The sequence below is a fragment of the Bos javanicus genome, chromosome 3, assembly GCF_032452875.1.
Source record: "Bos javanicus breed banteng chromosome 3, ARS-OSU_banteng_1.0, whole genome shotgun sequence".
NCBI lineage: Eukaryota > Metazoa > Chordata > Mammalia > Artiodactyla > Bovidae > Bos > Bos javanicus.
This window is the reverse complement of record NC_083870.1, coordinates 50,423,165-50,446,284: the sequence shown is the minus strand read 5'-3', so window position 1 is coordinate 50,446,284 and position 23,120 is coordinate 50,423,165. Positions and strand designations below refer to the sequence as shown.

Genomic DNA, 23,120 nt, shown 5'->3' with positions numbered 1-23,120 from the left:
AGCCCCAGGAAAACGGAGTTTTCCTTTTCCTACATCCCATTCTGGAACCTGGACTTCGTTCCTCTTCCTTTCAATCTCAATTCGGGCTCTTTAACGTTAGCAAAGCAAGTTCTTTGAACGAAATCCAGCGCTCCTTTGTCTCCAAACGTGGCTAAGAAGGCCTCAGCTGGCCGAGAGAAAGTAGTGGCAGCGATCCACCCTAGCCAGTACACCCACCCATCACAACCCGCTTCTGGTGCCGAAGCCCCGGCCCGTGCTCAGATGTCTTCGGTACCGCGAGGCGCGCGCTCGCCCGGTCACTATCCCTGGGAAGGGGCGGGACCCCAGAGCGCTTGCCGGTACTGCGGCAGGCGGAAGCTGCTGGCGGAGAAGACGGGCGGTTCCCGCCGGCGACGGTGGGGGAAGGGCGGCTGACACACCCGGAAGTTGGTCTGGAAGTGGGCTTGCGGGGGGGCGGGGGGAGTGGGTAACGTGTGGGGGTGAGGCTTCCGGTAGCGCAAAGGGTATCGGGAGAGGCTTCCAGTAAACCTTCTCTGGCCTCTGGAGGGACCACCGTTGCGGCGGCTTCGGCTTCCACGATCTGCGTTCGGGCTAAACGGTCACAGCAGACGCCGCTGCCGGTCCCCTTGTGCCTGGTTCTGTCCTTATTCGTTCCCAGGAGACCGCCCCGGTTCCAGCAGCGGCTGCGGCCGACATGTTGTGAGGCGGCGGCGCGGGTGTCTGAAGGATGGTTTGGCCGAGGCGGCGGCATCGGCTGCTGGCGGCGGCGGCGGGGGCGGCAGCGGGGGCTCCGGTTCTGTAGAGCCTTGCCGGCTGAGTATCCGCCCTGTTCCGCGGCCAGACCAGTGCCCCCGGACCTTGCCTCTGCTCCGCGCCGTTGGGGAACGGTTAGACGACAGCGCACGCCCCTCTGAGGAGACACGAAGGGGGTTTTCTAGTGCTCAGATTCCGGACCACCTTGCCTTCCCCTCCGACCTGGGCAGTGCTGTCCCCAGAATCCTCAACAACCCCCCTCCCGCCCACCTCCAACTTTGCTCCCAACCTCGCCTTAAATCTTTCACACACACGGGTGTTCCCCTCTCTCTCCAGCCACCCCTGGCCCCTTAATTTTCTGCACGCTCATCTCAGAGGGACTCCTGGATCGCTCTCCGAGGGCGGCCTTTTGAAAAATCGTCGTGGACCAGAGTTGAGGAGTTTTTAAAAGTCGGGGCGCGAGAGAGAAGGTGCGATGGCTTCCTCATCTGGCAACGATGATGATCTCACTATACCCAGAGCTGCTATCAATAAGATGATCAAAGAGACTCTCCCCAATGTCCGGGTGGCCAACGATGCCCGGGAGCTGGTGGTGAACTGCTGCACTGAATTCATTCACCTTATATCTTCTGAAGCCAATGAGATTTGCAACAAATCGGAAAAGAAAACCATCTCGCCAGAGCACGTCATACAAGGTAAGTGGTATTTGTGGGATTTTGTTTTAAAGAGGGGCTGGGGACAGCCTACTGGTCGCGTGACGCGTTCATGTCAAAGCCTTCAGTTCTGTCCCCTGGTTAGTATTGGTAACTGAAAAGCCATTGCGGGCATGGAGGCAGCCGGTGCCTTCAGACCTCTGTAGTATTCTCGTGGTCCTTTTCAAACACCAAATGCAGGTGAGAGCTGCAGGCGATTAAGTCGGCTAACATTCCCCCTAAGAAAGTAGTAGTAGCGGTCTCAGCTTACAGCTAGGTAAACCTAAGCAACAAGAACTTTGCCTGCCTAAAGTGAAACCTGGATCATGACAACTGAGAGAGGAAGCCAGAAGTTCTTGGAGAATTAGAATTCAGACAGGAAGTTCAAGCTTGAGTGGAGAGGGCACCCGTTTCCCACCCGACCTTTTTCACCAGTGTAGAAGAAAAGATCAATTTTCAGAACATGAATAAAAATATTCTTAACGTGAATGTTCACAATTGTAAAGTTTATTAGTATTGACTATAGTATATTTTCCGCTTTAAAAATGGTTTCATGGTCCCTACCGTTCATCAACAAGTTGCTAAAGTACTCCAGTTCTATTCTGTAAGAAAGAAGCAGTCAGTATTCTTTAACCTTCCTTCCTTCCTTCCATAGCTTGCATTGTTCCATAGAGTAGATTTTTAAAGCTTGGGTTTAAAGACTGTGAGATTTTTTTTCGTGGAACATTCCCTTTTGTTTCCTGCTGTCCTCTCCGTTTAGCTGTATAGGCTTAAGCGTTTATTGAACACTTCTGAAAGTTTAACCATTTCTCCTCTTGCATCTTGGAAAGGATTTAGTTCAGTTAATAGGGCTTTGGAGGACCATATTCTGATGGTTTGTTTGTTTCAGCATTACTAGTCATAATGTTTTGGGAAGCACTTTTCTGTAACTGGTATATATAATCTTATGGGAAGGTTGTGGTCAATTTTGAAGTGATAGCTTGCCTTTTATAATAACCCAATTAAAATTCTAACAATTTCTGGATCGCTTTTGAAGTCAGAAAAAAAAGATTCATTGTTAATTTAATTTTGGTAGGCAGGCAGTTATCTACCATTTTATTGTTATTAACTTTTTAAAAGGTGACTTTCCTGTTATACTGAAGTAGAGGACACATCTGCTCATATTCACCATGTACAGTATTTTACGGTAATTATTGACAGAAGTATTTTGTCATTTCATTTTTGATTCTTACTGATATATAAAACATACTCTGACATTTCCATTTCAGTACATAAGGAGAAAAAGAAATCCCTAGGAAAAGGTATATTTGACTTTAAAGCTAGTCTTCTACTTGTTTAGAGTACTCTGGCAAGTAAAATGAAAGCCAAGTTGTCTATTTTTCCTCTTGTGTTTTTATTTTTACATTATATGTGCAATTGTCACAAATCTTTCACAAGATTGTCCAACACAAATAGCTGTAATTTCCTTTTATAATTCATAAAAGAGAAAACAGATCTTTTATCAACATTGCCTTTCTAATGAAAATTGCAAAAGATTTCAAAAGGATCTGCTTAAACATTTGTTTATACCACAGAAGTGGGGATCTTTCCAAAAATCTAATAACGCCTTACAATCTGTCTTCTTGGGTAGAGTTTATTCTTTTCTAGGATATATTTAGATTTCTGATTGACATGATGGAAGAAAAGTGCAGCTGTAGCTAGCAGTATGCTAGCTAAATAGCTCAACTTTGGAATATGCTAAATTCAGTTTAATGTATGAGTCAGAAAGTTCCAGTGAAAGCATTTTCCTTATGTACTGAGGATGATTTATTAATTAAAAAAATAATGTATTGAGCTGTTACAGCTTTATAAAATTACTTTTGTTTTCTTGTAACATTGCTGTTCTTAAGTGTTAGATAAGGATGTACATTTTAACCCCAAATTCTCCCCAGTTAGAGGGATAGACTTTATATATTTATAATCTCATATTGCGTAATAATTTAAAGAAATTTTTGTCTTGAGTGATTAAAATTTTTTAAAAGAAATCCTTAAGGTGTGTTTTTTTTTTAGGTGTTTAAGGTGTAATTTTATAGACTGACTGGAAAGCTGATTATGACATTTTTTAATACTGTTCTGTCAATTTGATTATTTAGGAATGTAAGATATATCCATGTAGAATAGTGTACATTTTAAAGTGGTTTGATTCTCACATATTTAAGTTTGGATTTTTTTAGTAATAAGTTTAATGAACTAGACTTTGCTTCAGGACATTTCGCTTGCCACTTTGCCTTCTCAGAGCAAATTTTGAGGCAGTTTTGTAAAATGCAAGCTAAAGTTGAACAAATTTTATTGCCAGTAAATCTGAAATTATATAACCTAGTTAAAATATTAAAAAATTTAATACAAATATTTTGCTTATTTTAAGAACATGGACTTGGCATTGAAGATAACATACACACAAATAGAGGGAGTTCTACACTTAAAAGATGTTTTTATTTTGTTTCTGGGTTTCTGTGATCACATTCTTAAATGAGTTCTAACATGTTCTGTTGTATTATGGAAAGAACTGACATTGAGTGTTAAGAACTGCAAAGTATACTGTGAAGGGTTTGGCCTTAGGCAAATATGTTAACTTAGGTTTCCCCAGTTATGTATAAATAATACTTAATGGTATCAGGTATAATTAGCAATTACTGTTAGAATTGAGAAACTTATATGAAATAATGCTACAATGTAAAAACTTTATATGATACTGATTAAAATGTAAAGCTGAAGGTCTGTTATGTTTAACCTTATGTCATGATGCCATTTGTAAAGAGAAAGTGTAAGTAGGAATATTTTAAATGATATTTTTATTTCTGCATTTTAAGTCTGTTGCTACCTTTTCTTTCTTACTTTTTTGAGAATAGTAACTGCAAGTTAGTGAAAGTTTGAAAAAGTCTCTGAGGATTCACTTCAGCAGTTGTATTGCTCCAATCCCTCTCACGCTGGTACTTGGTAAAATACAATAAAAATGAGTCACTAGAAAAACAAAATGAAAAATTTTGATATTGCACTCAATAGAAATAAAATTACTGTCAAATTGCTATGAAGTTTCTTTTTTTCCCCAGCTTTTTGAACTATAATTGACATATAACATTGTGTAAGTGTAAAGTTTACAACCTAATGATTTGGTGTGTGTATATATTATAAATTAATTATCACAATAAAATTAGTTAACACAGCCATCACTTCACATAGCTGCAGTTTTGCTGTGAAGGCTCTTAAAATGCTTAGTTTGAGTTACAGTACTTAACTCATTGCAGACAATTACATGATGAAACAGTTATGATACAAATCCACAGACCATACTTTAAGTATCCTTGTTCTAAAGCTTCAACCACAGTCTGTTTTGGAAAGTGGATTTGAAGTAGTTTTGCAATCAGGGGATCTGAGTGATTGCAAAGAAGTTGTATTGTAATAATAGTAATAATAATGAGAATAGTATTGTGTTGCCTAGATAAGCATCCATACTGATACTTTTTTTCCTGAAGGGACACATGTAATTTACATTGAACAATTTATCGCACACAGGTACTTTTTAAGTTAGGACTTTACTATCTTCTTTAAAATCAATATGTTTTTTGTTTTTGTTTTTCTTCTGCCACCCAACAGTTAACTTTTGAATTGGCACTGTCCTAGATACTGCTAAGGATATAAAGATGAATGATATTTGATTTTTGCTCTGCCATCCATCTCTCATTGTTGTCCCGGATTCCAAGGAGTGGTGATACCATAGAGATGGGATCCCCAAACCCTGGTTAGAACTGGGCCACACAGCAGGAGGGTGAGCAGTGGATGAGCAGGAAGCTTTATCTGCCACTCACCATCACTTGCATTACCACCATGGAAAAATTGTCTTCCACAAAACTGGTCCCTGAGGCCAAAAAGTTTGGGGACCGCTGCCATAGATGACATGATTCTTAAGGGTCTTTGTTAGGCCATTAAACCAAGAAATCACTTTGGCCTACCTTCTTTTAATGTATTTTAAGTGAACTACAGCACCGCCCTCCCCTAACGTACAAACAAAAGAAAGGAGAGAAATTAGAGAATGCCATTTTTTGTATTTTAGTTTCTTTAAATGAAAAGCATGCACTATGCATTTGAAGGATAAAATAATTCACACAAATTCATGTTATAACAAAACTTTTGGGGAGTACATCATTACTGTAAAATATAAGATATGCCTATGTTAAAATTGTTGTTGGGTGTACATTTTTACCTTTTTTTTTTTTTTTTAAGTAGTCATAACTGTCTTTCAAATTGAAAAAATATTGTTAAGGGATTTTCCCCCCTAATATGCTGTGTGCTTTTCTGAATACAGTTTTAAGGTAGATATCAGCATACCTCTGAGAAACAAGTGATATGTGTTTTATCCACAAATTTAAAAATAGATGTACTATTATTCATTTTATTTATTTTTATTGTTTTAGCTTTTACTCTGAGATCCTTAGGGCCAGGGCCATCAGCAGTCCATAAAATCCCTTTGTACCAATTGGAAAAAAATACTTCTTCCTTGAAAACCTTTATTACCATCTGACAGAAAAAGTGCCATAGTAAGAGTTTAAATCTATGATGTTTACAGTATGAATGGCTTTCCCAGGTACATTGCTGTTGTACACTGAACAACCTGCACAGCTAAGATGGTCCTGTTTAGGAGACATTTTCCTTATCCTTTTTTTTTTTTTTAATTTTATTTTATTTTTAAACTTTACATAATTGTATTAGTTTTGCCAAATATCAAAATGAATCCGCCACAGGTATACATGTGTTCCCCTTATCCTTTAAGATTCTCCTTTATGTAAAATGGGGATATTACTACTGCATGATAACAGATGTAAAATATCCCTGTTTCAGTTCAGTTTAGTTCAGTCGCTCAGTCGTGTCGACTCTTCGCGACCCCGTGAATCGCAGCACGCCAGGCCTCCCTGTCCATCACCAACACCCTGAGTTCACTCAGACTCACGTCCATCGAGTCAGTGATGCCATCCAGCCATCTCATCCTCTGTCGTCCCCTTCTCCTCCTGCCCACAATCCCTCCCAGCATCAGAGTCTTTTCCAGTGAGTCAACTCTTCGCATGAGGTGGCCAAAGTACTGGAGTTTCAGCTTCAGCATCACTCCTTCCAAAGAAATCCCAGGGCTGATCTCCTTCAGAATGGACTGGTTGGATCTCCTTGCAGTCCCAGGGACTCTCAAGAGTCTTCTCCAACACCACAGTTCAAAAGCATCAATTCTTCGGCGCTCAGCCTTCTTCACAGTCCAACTCTCACATCCATACATGACCACAGGAAAAACCATAGCCTTGACTAGACGGACCTTTGTTGGCAAAGTAATGTCTCTGCTTTTGAACATGCTATCTAGGTTGGTCATAACTTTCCTTCCAAGGAGTAAACGCCTTTTAATTTCATGGCTGCATCACCATCTGCAGTGATTTTGGAGCCCCCCAAAATAAAGTCTGACACTGTTTCCACTGTTTCCCCATCTATTTCCCATAAAGTGATGGGACCGGATGCCATGATCTTCGTTTTCTGAATGTTGAGCTTTAAGCCAACTTTTTCCCTCTCCACTTTCACTTTCATCAAGAGGCTTTTGAGTTCCTCTTCACTTTCTGCCATAAGGGTGGTGTCATCTGCATATCTGAGGTTATTGAGATTTCTCCCAGCAATCTTGATTCCAGCTTGTGTTTCTTCCAGTCCAGCGTTTCTCATGATGTTCTCTGCATAGAAGTTAAATAAGCAGGGTGATAATATACAGCCTTGACATACTCCTTTTCCTATTTGGAACCAGTCTGTTGTTCCATGTCCAGTTCTAACTGGTGCTTCCTGACCTGCATACAGATTTCTCAAGAGGCAGGTCAGGTGGTCTGGTATTCCCATCTCTTTCAGAATTTTCCACAGTTTATTGTGATCCACACAGTCAAAGGCTTTGGCATAGTCAATAAAGCAGAAATAGATGTTTTTCTGGAACTCTCTTGCTTTTTCCATGATCCAGCAGATGTTGGCAATTTGATCTCTGGTTCCTCTGCCTTTTCTAAAACCAGCTTAAACATCAGGAAGTTCACAGTTCACGTATTGCTGAAGCCTGGCTTGGAGAATTTTGAGCATTACTTTACTGGCATGTGAGATGAGTACAATTGTGCTGTAGTTTGAGCATTCTTTGGCATTGCCTTTCTTTGGGATGCTGTATCCAGTTAATCATATTTGTTAGCCAAAATGTGTTTAAAATTAGGATTAGTCAGTACAGTTTTGAGATTAAATTTATGGCTGCTCTTGTTGAACCATTTTTTTTGAGAGTACAGTGTGCTCAGTGTTGAGAGCACAGCTTTTTCAATAATATTTAATGTTAATCTTGGATTTACTTGCAATTTTCTTTTGAAAGCAGTGTTCTCAACCTTAATGATTTTTTAATATAAATTTATTTATTTTAATTGGAGGCTAATTACTTTGCAATATTGTATTGGTTTTGCCATACATCAACATGAATCCACCACAGGTGTACACGTGTTCCCCAATCTGAACCCCCTTCCACCTCCCTCCCCATACCATCCTTCTGGGTCATCCCAGTGCACCAGCCCCAAGCATCCTGATTCATGCATCGAACCTGGACTGGTGATTCGTTTCACATATGATATTATACATGTTTCAATGCCATTCTCCCAAATCATCCCACCCTCACCCTCTCCCACAGAGTCCATAAGACTGTTCTATACATCTGTGTCTCTTTTGCTGTCTTGCATACAGGGTCAACCTTAATGATTTTAATAGCGATTCTTTTTTCTTTTTTTTAACCTAGGCCCTCCATGGTTTAAGGTAGATTGGATTGAAGTTTTTAATATGTAATTTTGAACTCATGACATTTTGAAGAGTTGTCTCTCTATTGCATTTATTTGTTAATTTTGTGAATTTAATATACTTGTTTAGCTAGAATTTAATGGGGTGGTAGTAGCTGTGTGGCTTCCCTGTTGGCTCAGTGGTAAAGAACCTTCCTGCCAGTGCAAAAAGTGCAGGTTTGATCCCTGGGTTGGGAAGATCCCCTGGAGTAGGAAATGGCAACCCACTCCATTATATCTTGTCTAGAGAATCCCACGGACAGAGAAGCCTGGCGGGCTTTAGTGCATGGGTTCACAAGGAGTTGGACACATCTGAGTGACTAAACAACAACAGCAACAGTGCATAGCCGTACATTTATTTGGGTCCTGTACACTTACTAGCGTACGCTTTAAAATGTAAGAGAAAAAATAAATAAATTTAAAAACTGAACATGAATAATACATAGTCCAAGTTAGGTAAGGAACTCCTCCGTGTTGGACATTGTGTGAAATGCCTTCAGTTAATTACTTGTTGATTCCTCCAACCCTTAAAGTAATAAAGTACGATAATATAATAATGAATGCTTTATTTTGCTCCTTCTGTGGGCTAAACTCTGTTCTTAGCTCTTTGTTTATATTAATTCATTTACTTTTCATAACAACATGATCTGATGAAATGTAGCTACTGTTGTTCTTGTTTTCTAAGAACAGGGGTGAAGAACTTAAGTCACACAGCTAATCTAAGAGCTGGAAGTCAATTCCTGGCAGCCTTAAGGGCTGCATGCTTAACCATTATAGTGCTTCTGATTGTAGGAAGATATTATGAAATAGACACTGTTCTCATTTTAGAGATGGAAAATTGAAGCATAGATATTAAGCAACATATCCAAGGTTATACAAATACAGTGAGAACCAAGTTTCATATTCTCTTTTCAAAAAGGGGAGATTACTTCTGTATTAAAGCAAGAGAATTCCAGAAAAACTTCTATTTCTGCTACATTAAAGCCTTTGACTGTGTGGATCACAATAAACTGTGGAAAATTCTGAAAGAGATGGAATTACCAGACCACCTGACCTGCCTCCTGAGAAGTCTGTATGCAGGTCAAGAAGCAACAGTTAGAACCAGACATGGAGCAACGGACTGGTTCCAAATCAGGAAAGGAGTATGTCAAGGCTGTATGTTGTCACCCTGCTTATTTAACTTCTATGCAGAGTACATCATGCACAATGCTGGGCTGGATGAAGCACAAGCTGGAATCAAGATTGCCGGGAGAAATATCAATAACCTCAGATACGCAGATGATACCACCCTTATGGCAGAAAGCGAAGAACTAAAGAGCCTCTTAATGAAAGTGAAAGAGGAGAGTGAAAAAGTTGGCTTAAACTCAACATTCAAAGAACTAAGATCATGGCATCTGGTCCCATCTCTTCATGGCAAATAGATGGGGAAACAGTGGAAGCAGTGAGAGACTTTATTTTGGGGGGCTCCAAAATCACTGCAGATGGTGACTGAAGCCATGAAATTAAAAGACGCTTGCTCCTTAGAAGAAAAGTTATGACCCACCTAGACAGCATATTAAAAAGCAGAGACATTACTTTGCTAACAAACATCCATCTAGTCAAAGCTATGGTTTTTCCAGTTGTCATGTGTGAACGTGAGAGTTGGACTGTAAAGAAAGCTGAGTCCCAAAGAATTGATGCTTTTGAACTGTGGTGTTGGGGAAGACTCTTCAGAGTCCCTTGGACTGCAAGGAGATCCAACCAGTCCATTCTGAAGGAAATCAACTCTGGATATTCAATAGAAGGACTGATGCTGAAGCTGAAACTCCCAATACTTTGGCCACCTGATGTGAAGGACTGACTCATTTGAGAAGACCCTGATGATGGGAAAGATTGAAGGCAGGAGGAGAAGGGGACAACAGAGGATGAGATGGTTGGATGGCATCACGGACTCAATGGACATGAGTTTGAGCAAGCTGCACGAGTTGGTGATGGACAGGGAAGCCTGGTGTGCTACAGTCCATGGGGTCACAAAGAGTTGGACACTACTGAGCCACTGAACTGAACTGATTTCTGTCTAGAAGGATCAGGCAAGCTTAATTTGAAGACAGAGTTTGATCTGGATTGTGAATGAACTACTGTCAGCATGAATGTGCGAAACCAGTGCCTATTGGGAAACACTTAGTGGTCAGGTTTAGCAAAGTATTCAGGGATTTAATGGCAGAAATAAAGCTGGAAAGGTAGCTGGGGCTAGATCCTGGAGGATCTTGTTGTAGGGCTAAGGAAATAAAACTTTTCTTTAGATTGTAGTGGGATACCATAAGTCATTTACTAGCTTCTTTTGATATTATTTCCAGCCAGTATTATTGAAAATATACTGCTATGCTCGTGCCTTTAAAAAGAGAAAATACAAATGAAAAACTTTGGCTTCTAGCATTAACACTTAAAAAATAATGTCTATCAATTCAAGTAAAAAATTTAGGCTGCCTAGTTTTCACTTAATTTCCTACTATACCCCCAAGCTCCTTGAGGCCAGGAATTAGGTGGTAGTTAATTTGGTAATTTGGTAAATAGAACTCAGAATAATGTCTTATTGAAATTTGGGAAGGGTCAAAAGATGGGATCTCTTAAGTTAAAATTCAGGTAGTAGCAGTCTACTTCTTGACATCAGGTTATTTCTAAAGATGGTTGATGAAAACAGCTTAACATACAAAATAATTTAAAACTGTAAAATCACTCAAAATGCCTTTAAAAACCTCAGCTTACATGGGAATGTACATTTTAAAGGTATATTTGGTATTCTCCATGAAAAGCAAATTCAGTGAGAACTTAGGGCATCTTTACTGAGGGAGCCTGGTTCATCATAACTGTTGAAAGTCTGTAAAAGTAATTTAAGTTCATTTACTATGTTTTTTATCACCTGTATTTCATTGTTGGTTCAGAAAGCAAAATATGACTTTGGGGCATTAGTCAACATACAGAAAACTATATAATTTTAAATACTGTGAGCCAAAAGGAAATTTTATGCTTTGTCTTTCTAGATTACAGAAGGCTTTATTTTCTTATAAATTTTTCTTTCTAAATGTGAAAAAATAGAATATTTTGTTGATGTTTCTTTTATCCTTATAGTCTTCCCTTATCTCAGTTTTTTTGCCACATCACTTTAAATATTTTTGCAGTATTTCTTGTAAGTTTGATTTTTCAGGGTCTTTGAATAAATTCCGAATTTCATAAGTTATTTCCAGCAGTATTTCTTAAACTTGGCAGGTTGAGTGTCTTTGCTAAAAATAGTTTCCTGTTGGTATATTAGACAAAAGAACTTAACTATTCTTTCCCCCGTCCTACTGTAAGTTAGATAAAGCTTATGTTACCAGCCTACTTTTTCTAAGCCGTTTTATTAACAAGTATATTCCAAATATTTCCTTTTTTTGTATTCTTTAAGAATATGACAGACTTAATGATTTATTTACTATAAGTGGTATAGGAAAAAATATTTTCTTAGTAAAACCACATGTTCTTACATTGGGCCTTTTTTTTCTTTCCTCACAGGAAATGCTTTAGTTTTTAAAAAACTAAAAAGAAAAGGAAAAGTGAAGGCCTGTGCCTTGATATGTTCCTTAAGTTTTAACTAATTTGCAATCTGATATTAAGAAAGCTGATAAAATATTTTGTCTTAGCCATATGGATGATTATTGTGCACTGTAAAATAGGTAAAATTATTAGAAGACAATAGTCTTCCCCTCCAAATACCTCCCCCCACCCCCCACCCCCATTGGCAAGCTTCACAATGGTGAAGAAAAAGTAGTGTTTTATCACTTTCTGATGTTTTCATATTTTCATTTTCCCAGCACTAGAAAGTTTAGGCTTTGGCTCTTATATCAGTGAAGTAAAAGAAGTCTTACAAGAATGCAAGACAGTAGCATTAAAAAGAAGAAAGGCCAGTTCTCGTTTGGAAAATCTTGGCATTCCTGAAGAAGAATTATTGAGACAGCAACAGGAATTATTTGCAAAAGTAAGTAACACATATTAAATTAATTTCATGTGAATCTGACCCTTTTTGAACACCAAAATCATAGTTTTCTAAAATCATTTCCCAAGTCAATCTGCATGTCCAAAGAATTTTGTTTTTGTGGCTGATTGTTTAATCATAGAGTCTGATGTTAGATCTGGCCAATTTGACTCTATTTGGCCAGCTGTTTACTTTACATAAAAGTAAATATTTGCAGCAACCTGTTTTCTGAGGAGAACAACTCCAAATGACTACTGAGACTTTACTTTGATGTTTTTTTCAGGCAGAATGACCATTTAAAAGCATGAAAAGTATACCTAAACATTCGTAAGATTTAAACTGATGGACTGGTGAGAAAATATTTTATCAAATTTTTAGACGAATGGCATATTAAAAAAACCTGACTCACATTTACTTTTTAGTTAACTTAGGTCTTTACTACACCTTTAAAACACTCTGATCTTTAAAACTTTGAAGGGTCAGTGGAACAGAGAAAGGCAGAAAACTTTTCTCCTTTTTTGCTTTTTTTATTGTCCAGTCTGTGGAGGATTAGCAACAAGAACTATTTGTTATTTCCCTCTGTTTTTTAAAAAAGGAGACCACCGGGAGCTGGAATTGAGTGGAGTTTGTGACTGCTGCTGCTGCTGCTAAGTCGCTTCAGTCATGTCCGACTCTGTGCGACCCCATAGACGGCAGCCCACCAGTCTTCCCCGTCCCTGGGATTCTCCAGGCAAGAATACTGGAGTGGGTTGCCATTTCCTCCTCCAAGAGTTTGTGACTAGCCTCTCAGAATTTCTCCAGTGTTACTGCTCTGCCATCTTCTTGGCCTGCCTTAGCCCATTGTCAGAATCCTGGATACCTTCTTCATTCCCTTCCAGGTCCCTTGGTGACAGTAGAAACAAGCTCTGTAATGTATTTTGGATCATCCTTCTGTGGAAGATCATATTTTCCAAAGATGACTGCTATAGTGTCTCTTACCCTTCATCTCCATGGCTCACTGTGCCTTTGTATTATAGCAGAGGCAACAAAGGCTGGCAGCATTCATTATCTGATAAAAATACCTAGGGATGAGGATTAGGAGATGAAGAATCCCATGCAGCATGCAACACAGCTTCCGCGTGGAGTAACACAACAACCAATATGCACATATACCCCGTGCTGATGCAAAGAAAAAGCTTTCCATCAATCCTTTCCATTCAGGCATGGGATGCACTGGGCCTGGTCCAGAATACACACAGGCAAGAACAAGAAATTCAGAGGGAAAAATTGTCCTTCCCTCCTTCTCTGCCAGGTTCCTTGAAGCTGGGGAGAAGGTAGTTACAGTGTACAGTGATTCTTTTCTTTTTTTAAAAAAAATTATTTATGTTTGGCTGTGCTGGGTCTTCATTGGTATGTGAACTTTTCTGTAGTTGCAGTTAGCAGGAACTACTCTGTAGTTGCAGTGCTAGAGCTTCTCCTTGCGAAGGAGTCTCTTGTCATGGAGCTCGGGCTCCAGGGTGCACGGGCTTCAGTCGTTGCAGCTCCTGGGCGCTACAGCACAGGCTCAGTAGTTGTGATACACAGGCTTAACTGTTCCATGGCATGTGGGATCTTTCCGGGTCAAGGATTGAACCCGTGTCTCCTGCATTGGCAGGTGAATTACCACTGAGCCACGAGGGAAACCCTACAGTGATCCTTGAATGACTGAATATTCACTCCATGTAAGACTGAGAGCTTAATAACCTCGTCATTAAGAATGCAGATCACTGTCCAAGGCTAAATTTATCATCAGGGACTGAGATATCTTAATGGTATTTTCACTTGCTCTTCTCTGTACCTCCTTCCTACTTACCCTGCAAAGGCAGGAGCAAGGAATTACGAACTTGAAGATTTACAAGAACAGCTTAAAAAATAGTCCATTCCATTTCTGGGTACTACTGAAATGCTCAGATTGCTCAAGCAAACTGTCTGTAAGTACATACTTTTTTGAAATAAAGCATTGAGCTCACTTTCCAGTGGGAAGATCTTGAAATTTAGACCTAAATCACTGGGTCAGAGGTGATTCTGTGGTAAAGAGGATGTAAAATAGTGTTTCAGTTCCATAGAGATACATATTTCATCATAGGAATAGTGCTTTGTGGTCCTTTTTAATTGTCTGTCCCTGCCATTAGTTTGTAAGCTCCCTGACGGCTGGACCTGTTATTAATTGTATCTCTAGCACCCATCTAACATGGAAACTAGCACAATATTTGTTGAATAAATGACTGAGTTAAATTGATGAGTCAGGGAAGCACAGAACTGTAGGGGTGGAACAGACTTTTGAAATCATTTATTTCAGCCTTGATCTTCCAAATTATGATTCTGAAGTTTGAGGAGGTTCAAGAATCTATTCACCATTATGAAAAAAAAAAGGGGAGGGGGAGAAGTGGGGCTGTTTTTCCCCTACAAAGTTCTGGCTTCTCATTTGAAAATGAAAGACAGGTTTGGTTTGAATAGAAGAGGTGAGAATTGCTACAAGTTACTATAATTACTATTAGAACTAGGAAATACCATTTCAGGTCTTTTCCAGATTAGCTCATTAACTACCAGTTTGGTTTATATTAAAAAGTATTTAAACAGTCTTATGGACTCTGTGGGAGAGGGAGAGGGTGGGAAGATTTGGGAGAATGGCATTGAAACATGTAAAATATCATATATGAAACGAGTTGCCAGTCCAGGTTCAATGCATGGTACTGGATGCTTGGGGCTAGTGCACTGGGATGACCCAGAGGGATGGTATGGGGAGGGAGGAGGGAGGAGGGTTCAGGATGGGGAACACATGTATACCTGTGGCGGATTCATTTTGATATTTGGCAAAACTAATACAATTTTGTAAAGTTTAAAAAAAAGAAAAAAAAGAAAATTCTTATCAAACATCAAAAAAAAAAAAAGTATTTAAATTTTAAGTTATCAAGCACTAGACACCAGATAGCATTTAAACTGATAAGGAAGATAAAGCTTACCAATGTTTATTGAGTTCTAACCATGTGTTAATCATGTGCCAAGTGATTTACCAGTATTATTTAATCCTGACAACAACATAGAAAATAGGTGCTAAAGTAGAAAAGCCTTTGAGGCGGGCACGACCACATGCAAACAGTGTTGTAATCCATATGAATATGAGATACCAATGGAGGATTGAAAGTTTTTTAAAAAAGCTATTGGCTATTATTTATTGAGTCTCTACTATGGTAGATCACCTACAGGGTGCCAAAGTAAATATTTGATGAAGGGAAAGATGCTCTGCTAAATACTTTATACACTTTGCAGAGTTTTTAATGAACAATACAAATTTTATTGTACCCATTTACACTTTAAGAAACAGACTCAGAGATGGAGAGACTTGCATGAGATCATTTGTTCTACAAATATTTATTAATAAGTCTTCACTATTTACCAGATATAGTGCTAGTTGCTAATCTTATAATAGTGTAAAAAAAGACGGGGTTATGTCTTTATGAAGCTTAGTTTATTGGAAAGGATCGACTTAGACAAAGGAAATGGGTAAATATCTTCTGACTTCAAAACCTGTGCTCTTTCTACAATACTGTGCTAATACTCTAGCCACCATTTTGTTTACTTAAATTTTATTTTGGAACTTTTAAGTAGAATGAATGTACTTTATCATTTCTATGACAAAAAGTTGAATGAAGGAAATAATCTACTGGTTGCAAATTCTGTCTTCACTTTTCTACCCTTGTCATCTCTTTGTTTGTTTTTTTTTTTTCTCCCTTATCTCCTTTCTGTCTTGCCCTGACCTATGGATAAAAAATACCCTAGTATTTCTTTGCTCTTGTGAGAAAAATCAGAAGAGAAGTAAAATTATTGTACCTGCTTAGTACTTTTCCTAGAACACATAGTATTAGTACTTTAGTCTTAAATATGAATGGAACTGATAAATTATTATACCATCTTTTTCATAACTTTCATTTCACTTAATCATTTAGACTTTATTTTACATACTAACAAAAAGCAGCCTCTTTTGAGGCTGTCTTTCAGTGCTAGCAGCAAATGTTTGAAAAGGAAGTACCAGTAATATGTTGAGGTTCGTTAACTGTAAATTGTAAATGAATCGTATTAGTATGTGGGAGGGGGAGTCTTAAAACATAATGAGAATTTCCAGAAGAAGTGGGTTAGCAAGTAATGCCTATTTACTTCCCTTTCACTCTTCCATTTTAGAAGGAAAATACTTTGGATGGATTGGGTAAGAAGCAAAACGGAAGGAAAGAAATTAGAATAAATACCACTGAAATTTTTAATTTATGGACATGAATACAAATAATATTTATCAATCAGTATTGATTTTAAAGGTATCAGAGTGCTTTTTGTTCAGTGAGGAAAGTATGGGTGCTGATATGGGGCAATGGTACCTAAAAAAGTCAGTTAAATTTTAAGTATAACCAGTACATGTCTTTGCAGATTATTGAACAAACTACAATATAATGAACAAACTGAGATAAAGCAGCTTTGCAAATAAAACCTGTGTAGAGACTTGAGATTATTTGAAATTTTTTTGTGCCACAAAATTATACCTATTTATAGTTGATTAGGCCACAGAGTAGGTATTCTTAAGTTGATTAAATTGATATATTTGGTTTGCCGTACGATTTTCAAGTATTTTCTGTGAAGCATTCTTAGTCTGTTTTGAACTCTGGGTATTCCTGCCATAATAGTAAATATGCCTGTGTATTATGGAAATATTTTCCATATTTCTTTATAAAAATAGGTAGAAGTAGTTACTAGAATACCTAAATTTTATTTTAGGTATTTTAATTTCCTAATTTAATCTTTAATTTCCTAAACAAACACAAAAAACATTTTTGTCTCAGAGGGGAGGTGTAATATAGATACCTTAACATCTGTTATATGAGATTGACTTCTCATGAGGAAGACATAAAGAGATCCCCAAGTACAGATTTTAATGTAGAAGTGTGCCAGTTACTAAGCAATTGTTTCAGCATGAAACCCCCTTCCTGTGCTAGCTTTGAGAATGGGCCCAGTAGTCTGCAAACAGTGTTTCTGCTTTTCTAGCTGACTTCCCTAGACTCTGCTGCTAGTGGGGGGCTCTGAAGGGAGATTACATGGCTGGGTGGAAGAAGGCACTTGTTCCTTTCTTTTACTTCCAGTTGGCTTCAGGTTCCTTTGAGCAATGCAGCAATGCTTCACCCTGGCTGCATCAGTTTTTTCCTGTAGCAGCAACTGAATCTGGTTTGCAGTTTCTCTTAATACTTACAGAACCAACCCGAACATGCATCCCCTTCCTCAGGTATGTGGGTCTCAAACCTTGGGGCCCTCTTCTAAACTTAGAGATGGTAGTACCAGCCAAATATACTCCTTCAGAAGTCTGAGTTTCAGGTCTGTGGTTTGCTCCTCAAACCTTGTAAGTTATAAAAATTTCAGCCTCTTCCCTTGTTTCAATTTTAAGGTTGATGGCTGCTTCCTGTAGTTGCCATGCACAAATCTTAGTATTTGTTTCTTGCCTCTTCGATTACCTAGTTATCACCTTTATACTTGATTACTGATCTTTTATATTTACATTCTTTCTGTTTCCCTATCTAGTGTGACTTCTATCTCCTTATTAGACCCCAAATAATACTGGAAGGAGTCAGGAACAAACTTACTGATGAAATAGTATTTCAGGAGTACTTAAAGGAAGAGAGGAATTACAGTAGGTGAAAATCAGATTTCAAAAAGATTGACTATCAGCATGAGTAAAGTAGCAAAAATGGGAGAGTATGAAGTATAATTGGAAAACATTTTATGTTATAGGTGGGGGTTTTTTTTGTTTGTTTTTAGCACAAGGGAAATGCTTTGAAAGAAGATTAGAGAAAATATAGTAGAGCAGACTGTAATTTGGAGGGTCTAAATTCTAGGCTGAGAAATTTGGACTTAATTGGTAACAATTAAATGATTTTTTTATATATTAGAATTACCCCAGGGAATGTTTGGATAATAAATTCATAACATTATTAAGAAAAGTTAGAAATGTACATGGTAAAAAATCTTAAGGTTATGCTGAGCATTATTGTTTTCCCACAAAACATTCATTCATTCAGAAATCCTTGGGGCCTGTATGTTGGGAAAGCAACAATGAATATGGAAACGTTTTCTATTCTCAAGTCTAGAGGAGAAAAAAGATAATATACTCAGGTAACTAGAGAACAAAACAGATAAGTATGGGAATGCATACAGAATTATAGACTATGAAATAGAGCGGAGAATGTGACCTAGAAAGATCAAGAAAACTGATGTGTGTTTTAAATACTGGCAAGCAATTGGCCATTCCTAAATGAGGGAATGAGCCAGGCTAAAAGATTAATTCTGAAAAAAGGCAGAAATGGAGAAACAGCATTGTTTTGGTAAACTCTTAATGGGAAATTATGTGATTTTTTTTCAAGAACAGATTCATTTTTCCCTTCTTGGTATGGTTTTTCTGCTAATAGATGAAATTAAATTGGGAAGGAACCATGTAATGCATGTGGATGTACCTTGGTTTCTCCGATCTAGTGGTGGTTTTTATAGAAGTTATTTCAAATGAATGGGTTTTAACTATCCTACTTAAATTCAGTACTGGATAAGTATTTTCACTAGTTTGTATGTGGGAAGGGTATGTTCTGTGTGTATGTGTGTGCGCATACATATGTGTGCATTTATAAAGAGGGGAAAGGGACAGAGGAAGAAAGAAATGTATCTATAGGGTAGGAAACTATGATAGAAACTTAAAAGAAATATCAAGATAGCTATTGCATTCATGTTCAGTACTTTTCTGTAACAGAGGTACTGTACTAGTGAAATTCTAAACCACAGATACAATTTTTAGATTGTAAGTATTTATGTCAAAATTATAAGTTGAGAGGGCGGAAGAGTCAAGTGAAACAAAAGAGAGGCAAACACAGGGAAAAGAAAACCAAAGAGAGAATGTTGTGATTTTTCTGTGAACTTTTTTAGGCTGTCTTCAGTTGAACCATTATGTGACATAAAAGGAAACTTTTATAGAAAACTTTTATGGAAACTTTTGAAAACTCTTCTTAAGAGAATTGAGAAGAAGCAGTCTCTCATTATATTTTCTTACAGAGTTCATGTTGTCCTGATGTACAGCAACTACAGTGGTTGGAAAATACCCAGTTTAATAATGACTAAGTTTATGGTTGGCTTAATATACAAAGTGTGCATGTTACAGGTTTAAAAAAAATTTTTTTTTATGTTTTTTGTGTTTAGGCTAGACAGCAACAAGCAGAATTGGCCCAACAGGAATGGCTTCAAATGCAGCAAGCTGCCCAACAAGCACAGCTTGCTGCTGCATCAGCAAGTGCATCCAACCAGGCAGGATCTTCTCAGGATGAAGAAGATGATGATGATATCTGAAATTCACCAGCTGAGTTTCTATTTCCTTTAAAATGATTTTCCCTGCACAAGAAAACAGTGAAAAAAATGCTTATCTGTAATTTTGCATCTTGGTGGACTTGCCATTGGTATTCTAGGGATATCTGCTGTTAAGTTTCATCTGTTGTGTGCTATTCATGTAAAATCTGTCTCTTTGAACTGTTGAAAATTTAAGGTTCAGTATAATATCAATTTTGAATTTTTAATGGTGTTTATGAAATTTTAGATAGCAGTGAGTGTTTGATCAATAAACAGTGTTACAGAAAACTTCAAGTTTATAAAAATACAGTGAAATTTATACAGAAGCTCTAAATCTTCATTTGCATTTCCTCTGCCCTTTTAACTAAACTAAAAATTGGGAATTTTAAATTATTGGGGGGAGGTGCTGTGTGATATAGTAGACATTAGATCAGGTTGGTGAAAAAGCTCAGTTTTGCAGTATCTGGATTTTGTCTTTTAAAATGAGTATATGTATACAGGCAATAAACATACATGCTCAGATAAATATACTTGTTTAAAAAGATCTCAAAACAAGGCATTCAAAAATTAGAAAGGAGTATGTTCAATAGTAGTTGTAAAATTTGGTAGGTTATGTTTTCAGTTTGTTTTTATTTTATGTAGAGCTAAAAACTTGTTTTATTATAGCATAATTCATCTTTAGCTACACTATTACATTTCAAAGACTGCCCAGTTCTGAGGACTGTCATGATTCTTAGTATTTCACTCCAGTAATCATTAATAATATTACTTGCTTAGTCCATCTTGTGAAACAGTTGCTTAGGTTGCATTGGTTGGTTCACGAATATTAAGACCTTTCCTAGGGGAAAGAAATGACAGTTAATGAGCATGCTTGTTATAAGAGGGGATTCTTTTTGTAGTTTAACTTGTAGTTATAGTTTCCTTGTTGTTTGTTTTTAGCATTCCTTTTACAGTTTCTTGACTAGATGGCCTAGAATGTCTAATACTTCCTTTGAAATGGCATCATTATCTCCATCATAATTGAGTGATAGCTTTAAAAAATGTTTTGTTTAAGAAAATGTGTCATAATTGATTAGCCCTATATGAAACATAAATAATTTTAACCTGCTTATTAAAAGGGAAAAGCTTTAATTTGGTTCTAATAAGTAAAGTATGATAGTGATTTTTATAGGAATCCAGTGTTTTGAAGAACTGGCCTATTGTGTTTATATTTTGAAAACAAAATGGAAAAGCCACTTAAAATAGTATGAAGTAATCTAAATTACTATGTCAGTTGCCAAATCATTTAAATTTGTGTATTCACCAGGTCTAAAGATAGATTGTGGCTGCTAGAATTCCAGTTTTAATTGAAGAGCTAAATAAGTCAAATGTACAAGTATTAGATTTCTTAATGATCATATTTTGCAGTTTTAGAAAAAGTGAAATATTGTTACACATTTATTAAATACACTTCTTCCATGCCACAAATAGGTTAATCCTGCTGAATGTTTTGAGTTAAAGTTGATACTGTATCCATGAGTGCGTTTGAACAAGATAGAAGGGATTGTTTTTTTAAAAGTTTAAGTACCAAAGGTAGTCTAGTCTAAGAAATAATAAGTTAATAAGTGTTGGCTTTTCTAATTTGTACTGTAACATCATTATACTTTTTATTTTAAGTATATCTGTTTCTTAGGAAAAAACGTAGATATTTTCCAGACCTTTTTTTTTTGATGCAGAGTTCAGGTTAATATTTTACTGCATCTGATAATGTATTATATGTTCAAATCCTAGTGACTTTCATTTTGACATTCTTGTGATTTTCATATGCTGTATTCTTCAAGCAATAAAATCTGATGTGTTTTATAAATTGTTTTTATATTTAATGATCTGTACAGGTTGATGGCATGAGATTTCTGTTATTACCATTTTTACTAGTTTCAAGAATCTTAGGCCCCCCAAAACAATTCTGATCTTTAGGTATATAGTACTAGACTTTCTCCTTTGTTTACTGGTTTTTCAGAAAATGTGGTTTTACTTGTATTTTTGTAATTTATAGTCTTAGGATGCAGGCATAATAGAGCTAATTCAGCAGTGTTTTAGTTTATTTTTTAGCAGTGAACTATTATATTGTGTCTTTTGTTGAGATTTTTAAAATCTTTTGGAGAGAGAAACAAAATTTTTAGTATTCTTGAGAAATAAAGTTATTGTTTGGTAAGTATTTCCCCACCTCCTTGAATATGTCTGTCTTTTTCAGCAGCAAAGGCATCAGAAAAGGCATCAGCTTTTAAAATTATATATACCATACATGTAGGAAAGTACATAAATAAGGGTTTTCACAAATTAAATATAATTTTGCCACCTTCAGATTAAGAAACAGTATTATGAACATCCCAGAAGCTCTCCTCTTGCCCCTGTCTCCGCACCTTCTTCCTCCCCAGAAGTAACTACTATTCTGACTTCTAAAATCAGTTTGCCTGTCTTTTATTTTATGTAAATGCAGTTATACATAATACATTTTTTTTTGCTCATTGTTTTATTTTTGAGTGTATTGATTTCCTGATGCCACTGTAACAAAATACCACAAATCTAAGGGATTTAAAACAACCCAAATGTATTCTCTTGTAGTTCTGAAGATCAGAAATTCAAAATCAGTTTTATTAGGTCAGAGGCAAGATTGGTTCCTAAATCTGGAAATTGTAAGTGGAGAATCCATTTCCTTATCTTTTTTCAGTTTCCAGTGTCTGCCTATAATCTTTGGCTTGTGCCTTCTTCCTCTGTTCAAAGCTTCTGCTTTTATCATCACATCATCTTTCTTCTGTAGTCAAATGTTCCTCTGCATCTACACTTAGGGCCCACCTGGATAATCCAGGATAATCCCCTGTGTCAAGATCATTAATTTAATCATATCCACAAGATCACTTTTGCCATATTAGATAACATTTACAGGTTTCAGGGCTTCAATCCTAGGTATTTTAGGAGGTAGTTACTTAACCTGCCCAAGTGAGGTTCATTCATATTGTTGCATGTATTTGTAGTTCATTCATTCTTATTGCTGAATAGTATTTCATTAGTTTATTTTTATTATATGCAGAATTTATCCGTTCTGTCATTGGTGGGCATTTGCGTAGTTCCTAGTTCTGGACTAGTATGAATAATTCTGTGGAGAACATTCTTACACCTGTCATTTCGTGAGTATATACATGCGTCTGTGTTGAATCTATACCTGAAAGTGAAATTGTTGGGTTAAAGGATGTGTATATATTTGGTATTTAGTATGTACTGTCAGTTTCCCAAAGTGTTTGTAAAAATGCACCATTTTAATGTGTACTATGATAATGAATTACTATAATGGTCTAGTGACCCATGATGTTCAGTAGTTTCTTGAAATTTCTAAATTATACCAAATGAGTTATACTTGCTACAGCAGGTCTGATATTTAGTATGATACAAGAGAAAAATAAAAGCATAAGTATTTGAGTA

The 23,120-nt window shown here is 37.1% G+C and overlaps 2 protein-coding genes across 2 annotated transcripts in view; one reads left to right on the top strand and one right to left on the bottom strand.

Moving 5' to 3' along the window:
* The window catches only part of LOC133244273 (uncharacterized), a 4,518-nt gene extending 3,767 nt beyond the window's left edge, over positions 1 to 751 (bottom strand). Inside the window, exon 1 of the mRNA XM_061411180.1 lies at positions 217 to 751. Within this exon, the coding sequence (XP_061267164.1) occupies positions 217 to 751 (535 nt within the window). The remainder of the gene's footprint in view (positions 1 to 216) is intronic.
* DR1 (down-regulator of transcription 1) lies at positions 343 to 23,120 on the top strand. Its single transcript, XM_061411181.1, has 3 exons — positions 343 to 1,448; positions 12,121 to 12,284; positions 19,518 to 23,120. Exons 1-3 carry the CDS (start codon positions 1,229 to 1,231, stop codon positions 19,662 to 19,664), a joined length of 531 nt encoding a protein of 176 aa, XP_061267165.1. The 5' UTR covers positions 343 to 1,228; the 3' UTR covers positions 19,665 to 23,120.